The sequence below is a fragment of the Odontesthes bonariensis genome, chromosome 21 (genome assembly GCF_027942865.1).
Source record: "Odontesthes bonariensis isolate fOdoBon6 chromosome 21, fOdoBon6.hap1, whole genome shotgun sequence".
Classification (NCBI taxonomy): domain Eukaryota; kingdom Metazoa; phylum Chordata; class Actinopteri; order Atheriniformes; family Atherinopsidae; genus Odontesthes; species Odontesthes bonariensis.
The window spans coordinates 26,511,369-26,518,669 of record NC_134526.1 but is presented as its reverse complement, the minus strand read 5'-3'; the positions used below and the strand labels follow the sequence as shown (position 1 = coordinate 26,518,669).

At 45.4% G+C, this 7,301-nt stretch overlaps 1 protein-coding gene across 9 annotated transcripts in view; it reads left to right on the top strand.

The window, feature by feature from the left end:
• Positions 1-1,757: 1,757 nt before the first annotated feature.
• Positions 1,758-7,301, top strand: part of caskin1 (CASK interacting protein 1) — a 140,113-nt gene continuing 134,569 nt past the window's right edge. For all 9 annotated transcript variants that reach the window (XM_075455047.1, XM_075455046.1, XM_075455044.1 and 6 more), the window contains exon 1: positions 1,758-2,653. In XM_075455047.1, coding sequence (XP_075311162.1) covers positions 2,560-2,653 — 94 coding nt within the window. In that variant the 5' untranslated portion in view covers positions 1,758-2,559. The remainder of the gene's footprint in view (positions 2,654-7,301) is intronic.

The following is a 7,301-nucleotide window of genomic DNA, read 5'->3' as shown; positions in this document are numbered from 1 at the left end:
GTACAGGTTTGTGGATGGAGTCAATGGTTGAAACATGCATTCAATTTTCCAAATATCGCTTCTTGTGTTCCCTAAAAATGTATTTTAATTGATACGTTTTGTTTTTGGGTGGAAAGATTGATGTTTGCCCATCATTCTCATTCTGTATTTGTGCACAACCTACAGTGGATGGTTAACTGGTGCTTATCCAAATGTTCTTTATGTTTCAGATCCTCAAAAGATGAATCCCTGATTCACAATGCACAATCTTTGTGCTACGCTAATCTTATCTGACTCAGCTGGTAAATCTTATTTAGCACCAACTGTCCTTGTAGGAATTTTTACATTGCTTAGATGGCAATTTTGAGACTTCTTCTGCCAATTATGTGATATGAAACAGTTGTAATAGTCTCAATTACAACTTCTAAAGGAAGGCTTATGATGCCTTTTAGCTTCAAGCTGCTTGTCAGTTAGATTTCGAGTTTATCCATGGCTAATATTAGTCTACAGTCTTAACAGCATGAATCATGGCTTTTCTCCCTGTTTCCCTTCCTTAAGAATGGCTCCTTGACAGCCACCCTTCCATGGAGACCAATTCTGATGAGGCTTCAATGAACAGTAGACGGATCAACCGAGGGTCCAGATGCATCTCTTAGGCCTCTCAGGTCAGGTCTTTGCTAGAACCCCCCCCCCCCTCTCTCTCTCTCTCTTAAGAGCATCAGATACTGTTCTTTTCGTGTGGATAGTTTCTAAGGCCTGACCCTTCTTATTTTGTCCTCCACTTTCCCAGTTACCTCGAAATTTGTTGGGGTTGGGGTTAACCCTGCGCATCATGCTGAGATGAACCAAGTTTTTCGTTAATAACTCTTATGCCTGTCAAACTGTGTTATCTTTAGTTATTTTTGTAGATACAACAACAGAAATTGGAAAAAATTAAACAATTAGAAATTGGTTCTTGGCCAAGTTGTCTGTTTTGTGTAAACACAACACAGGTTCGGTTGAGTCAGGTGCCTGAGTGGCTTAACAGAGAAAAAAACATTCCTCTGAAAATGGTCAGATACAAGGATGGGGCATAAGATTAGTAAAAAAAAAAAAAGAAAAAAAAAGCAGACAATGTCGAGAGTAAAACTTCTAAGATCTAAGCTTGTTGCGCGAGACAAGACCACTTTAAAATATCACAAGAAAGTCTGGATCACTGGAAGCAAACGAGGGGAGGCTCAAGATTCTCAAAAAGTAGTTTATGCCATTAATGATGGGCTGCATTGTAACTGAGGACATGGTCATGTAGGCCTGCTATGTTTACTTTTTGGTGATTTTAAGGCCCGAGCTGTATGGCTTTAGGGTACAGCAGGAGTGTAACCTATCTGCTAAAAAAAAATGTGTTCCCTCAGATAAACAGAACCCTCCAGCTCAGGAGGCATTTTGATGTGATTGTGTTTAAAATGCGGCATAGGCCCATGCATGCACTTCCACACGAATCGAAAACCACAGGTTTCATGTAGCTCATACGTGGGCTAATGGGTTTATCTATAGTATGTCTACTATACCATGTCCTGGGGAAATATGATGCAGGTGTGTGGCCGATAAACCTACGCCGGGCCAACATGGGGAGCTCAACACATTTACTTTCTACACGTCTTCCTCAATAAATCTCTCCAGCTTCTCTGTAGAGCAAAGACAAAGAGCCACAGAAGCAGAGCCAGGGAGATGAAAAGGGAGGCGGGAGAGCACCACGCTTCTGGTCCGCCCCCAAGTTGCAGCACACGAGCCGTTTAGCTGTACGAGCTGGGCCAGCTGTAGAGCGCGCGGGCGCGTGTACGTGCCCCGCTTCACTATCCCTGCCCCCCGCGCGGAGAAAATCATTACCAAATACAGAGAGCCAAGCTCACGCGGAGCGATGGCTGCTGCAGCGGCACCGCTGGATTGTGTTTACGACGCGAAGCACGAGAGCGACGAGACCTCGGGAGGGACGAACACCGCGCGCGCACGGCTTTTAAGCGCACAATCGTTTACGCGCAGCGTCTGGAGCCCGTGAGGCGTCTCGCTACATCAGCCCGTTTTGACGTCTCTGTTCCTCGGCGCGGATCGGCGCTGCCGCCCGCTCGTTGTGTCGCTGTTTTGGAACGCAGCTGCCGGGGAGACCCACCGACCTCCGGCCACTTAGGCAGATGTGGTGCGCCATCGACCCGTGGAAGCCTGACCATTTTACCTCCGTCGTGAAAAAATAACACGCACACAACGTCAGCGCACTGTTACTGGAAGTCGAACGGCCCAGCAGTCCCCGGTCCTGTCTCCATCCAGCAGCGCTGCACCTAGAGGCGGGGTGGTGGTGGTGGGGGGGGACCCGAGAGCATCCCTCCATCCCACCGTGTCTATCCCTCCCTCTCCCCCTCGGAGTTCCAACCTCTCTCGCCTCATCATATGCCAGAGCTCTAGGGGGTCTCATCTAGCCAGGGAGCAAGGAGGGTGGCGGGAGGCTGTTCGTGGCCGCGGTAGACGCACCCTCCGCCGGGTGAGGCTGTCCTGAAGCGCCGCTGTGCTGAAAGGATGCTTCGGGAGTAGAGCGGCTCAGAGCGGAAGATGGGGAAGGACCAGGAACTGCTGCAGGCGGTGAAGACCGAGGACCTGCTCACCGTGCAGAAGCTGCTGCAAAGGCCCCGACCGGGGAAAGCAAGTAAGACATTGTCCTCTTTCATTGTGATGAAAGCGCAACCTAAAAGATATTACAGACTCTCAATGGTTCCGTCCAGCTATGGGCTATAAAGTTCCAATGCTATTCCTACTATTGCTGTTTGCTCCTGTTTGGCTCAAGTGATGATGATGTGCATGTATATCCATGTATGAAGGTGTCAGGGGAGGGGGGATCAGAGGGGAGCGGTTGTATGAATCAGAGGGTGTATCAGAGAAGATTAGGGGTGTGAATGGAGACTGATAGCTCATCTTAAGACCCCTGTGTGAGTGCACTGCAGCAGAGAAGAAGAGGGAGGGACTGGGAGGCAAAGATGTTTGTGTTTTTGGATTTGAACCTGCCTCTCAAGTGAGAGATTATACCGGCGGGGAACAGCACTGAGAGCTACATAACACAGGGCCAAGAGGCATTCAAAATCTTCTATCCTTCATTACAGTCTGAGTGACTCTGCTCTTCTCACTGTTAAGCTAATCTTCTGCAGGGAGTGTTGCTCTGCAACATCCAACAGCGTTTTTGCTTGCACAGCCCACTCCAATGAGTGGGCAATACAGAGAGAGCTGCAGATAGATCATTCTGTAGAGGCTGCTGATCGTTCTACTGATGCACCGTGTAACTGGACATCAGCAGAGGGCAGGGGATGCTAAAGCACCGGCAGGGATCTACAGTTACAATTTGGAATATTTAAGCACGGACGCAACAAGTAGCCTAAGTCAGCTCAATATGCGTCGGCACTCCCCGTCCCAACTATCCACTTGTGCAAATTGTTCCAGTCAGGCGGCTTCCCAGCAGCATCCGAGCTGGTGCTCACACTGGAACGGCTCCAGGCAGCAGGTGGGCCTCATTAAAATGAGAAGAGGCGGTGCTGATTACAAATAACCTGGCAGAATGGGCCTTGTTCGTGCATCTGAGGATTATTTGAAAATGCTGTCATTGTTCTAGTTGTTTATTATCATTCTAAATGAGAGATTTCCTGACTCTTCTCTTGAATAGGGTGAATGAGTTAAAGGCCACAGATGGCAAAGCTCACTCTGCAGGACAGTGGAGCATATGACTGTCACAAAGTCTACAGGCTGCAGTGGAGCAGAAAGACCACTCAGATTAAAGTCTTCAGGCCATCCACTGCATAAATGCAGACTTTTTCTGAAAGAGTTAGTCCAGTCCTACAGGTATTGCCCCAAATAGTGTCCGTGGAGCTCAGTGGAGTACATTATGTACAAGAGCACATCCCAAAGCAACCTTTAGGCTACCATTAAGAGATGGAAGCCCCTCTCTTACGACTGTTTTTAGAGCAATGAAATGCAGTGGAACAATAAGCCGCCAAGCACATTTTCATAGGCAGCAGACAATGGATTACAGCACACACAATTTTGTGTATTAAATCAGAGCCAATCCTCCTTGGATTCCACAGAAACCAACCGAGGCAATTTAACGCTCATTCTGCAGATGAAAGCGGCAGCGCAGGCTCTATATGTTGATCCGAATCCATACGTTCTAAATGTTTACAGTATTCCGTGGTACTCCTCAATAAGCTCATCCCTCGAGGAATCATTAAAGTGTCTGGTGAGAAACAGTGGAGTCAAAACAAAGCTTTGGGTCTGTATTACAGACGTTTACATACTGTGACACACTGCGAGGGGAAAAAAAACAGGGAAGCCCGACGCGGATGTGAGCCTGCAGAAGTGTCATCTGTCATCAGCTGATTCAGCTCATGAGGCAACACATTTTTCTTGATTATTTCCATCTTGTGTTGCTTCTGACTTCCACTCAATTTCAGGAGGAAATCTTGGGCCACACTAAATGCACATCATGGCTATTGTTACTTTTCAGAGTAATAATGTACATTGAAAACATGAAAAAAATCCTGTATAAACTGGTCATTTCGAAGCTTTTATGAATTGTTACCCTGCTGCTGGAGCTCCCTGTCAAGTTTGTTTGGATAAAAGTTTCTCAATAAACATCTGACTAAACTGAATATGTAGAGACCCAAAGAAATCAAACTTGTGCTGTTCAATGTAAAACTAAGTTAACTGTGTGCAGCAGAACTTTGTTTTTTATTCATTCTCACGCCACAGATTCTCTCACAGCTCTTCAGATTTATTGTTTGATGTGGAGGGGCCTGAAACCCAGGCTGGGAACCACAGAGTTGAACTGCTGTTTTCCAGTGACCGAATCCTTTTAATTTCGATATTTTGCTTGTTGTACTTGCTGTAAACACGAAAACCTGACAACAAAATGTAATTTGATGCAAGGGTAACCTAAAGAAAAAAGACATAATATGGGTGCAAGAAGAAGGATCTATAAAAGAAACACTTTTTTTTTCAATTCTAATATTTTACATTTTAAGACATTAACAAGTTATCTGTATTTTCATGTAATGAAAATACAACTTTAAATGAACAACAGCACAGGACTTATTAAACCTGGCCATAGTTTATTTAGTAAAAACTAAACAAATGTGCTGAAACAGTGTGTGAAAAACTCACTGGTCCACCCTCATAGGAATTATGAGGGTAAGTAGCAGCCAGGTGCTGCTGACCATATGCTTTTGATTAATTGATCATCAGCAGGTGTGAGCACCTCCATAAAAGCAGAAGTTTTGGCAGTTTGCTGGTCTGGACCATTCAGGTGTGTGTTAACACAATGCCAAGGAGGAAATACATCAGCAATGATCTCAGAGAAGCCCATCAATCTGAGAAGGGTTATAAGGACAATTCCAAACTGTGTGGAATCCATCATTCTACAGAGAGAGATTATGTTATGTGGAAAACATTTCAAGACAGTTGCCAATCTTCCCAAAAGCAGACGTCCCAGCAAGTTCATCCGAGGGTCAGACTGTTCAATGCTCAGAGAAACTGCAAAGACCCAGGAGCTACATCTCAGACTCTACAGACCTCAGTTAGCATGTTAAATGTTAAAGTTCATGAAAGTACAGTCAGAAAAAGACTGAACAAGTATGGCTTGCAGGAGAAAGCCTCTTATCTCCAAAGAGCACAGCTTAGGTTTGTAAAGTTGCATCTGAACAAACCACAAGACTTCTGGAACAATGTCCTTTGGACAGACCAGACCAAACTGGAGATGTTTGGTCATAATGCACAGCAGCCCGTTTGGAGAAAACAAACACAGCATATCAGCATAAACACCTCATACCAACTGTCAAGCACGGTGGTGGAGGGCTGATGCTTTGGGCTTTTTCTGCAGCCACAGGAGCTGGGCACCTTGCAGTCAGTGAGTCCAGCATGAACTCCTCTTTGTACCAAAGTGTTCTAGAGTCAAATGTGAGGCCATCTGTCCGACAGGTAAAGCTTGGCTGAAACTGGTTCATCAACAGGTCAATGATCCCAAACACAGCAGCAAACCTACGACAGAATGTCTGAAAAAGGAAAGAATCAAGGTGTTGCAATGGTCCAGTCAAAGTCCAGACCTCAGCCTGGCTGAAATGCTGTGATGGGACCTTAAAAGAGCTGTGTATGAAGCAATCTTTGAAAACCTCAATGAACTGATGCAACATTTTAGAAAATAATGAGTCCAAATTCATAAAGATGTGAGAGACTGACAACATCATATAGAAAATGTTTTATTCAAGTTACTGCGGCTAAAGGAGCTTCTACAAGCTCCTGGATCATGGGGTGGACTTTTTTCCCCTCACTGCTTCTTTTTTTTTTGTAAAATAGATAATTACACAATGCAACACATCATGTGATGCCGGTAATCTGATGTTGTGTTCACCTAATTTCAAGGACTGGTGATAAGCAGATTATTATAATTTTTTTAGTAAATACGTAAAACCTTGTAGTTGAAAGCGGGTGGACTTATTTCAACGACTGAATAAGGTAACTGAAAGGTATTACCTTAAAAACTAAACCTTACAAAAGTAAAATGAACTACTGTACTTGGGTAATGACATTGCTTTGCCAGCTCTTTGTGGAGCACTTGCTGCACACGTGTTACTCAGTCACTCATCCTTGTAGCGTTTCATGTGAAGGCTGTTGTCGCCTCTCAGTAAACACATCGAATCACTCTTCGTGATGGCCACATCATCGGCCGACGGGATCGTCTAATGCGTCCACACTTGGGGTTGGACCTTCAATAAGTTACGCCCCTGAGTAGTTTGAAGCACCATCGAGCACATCTGAAGGTGTTTAAACCCAGGATCAAGGTTTATCCCTGCTGAGCCGCTCTCCTTCATATTCCTGTCAGTCGGCAGCAGAGCCCGGCCTTTTTGATATTGCGCTGAACTTTCTTATTTGTGCAAGTGGCAGCCTCTGCTTGTACAGAAACTGCGTTGTGCGAGGCAAACCCTTTCATATGCCTCGCAAACATTTCATTTGTGCAAAGCCGAGTAAACCCCCTGATATCGGGCCCCGATTTTGAAAACACACGTGTGCGCACACGCACAGACGACATGAAAGAAATGAAACAAGACAAGGAAGATCTGAAGAAAACCCAGAAAACATGGCAGAAGCAGGGAGGCGGTAATGACAGAGTGGAGCTGAAAGTCTCAGACAAACAGCAGGAAAGTCTAACGTGAGGCTGATGTTCACACAGGCCTGTTTGTCATCTAGTATCAAACACATATATCTATATGTGTGTGTGTGTGTGCGTGTGTGTGTGTGTGTGCGTGTAGAGCCTGAAG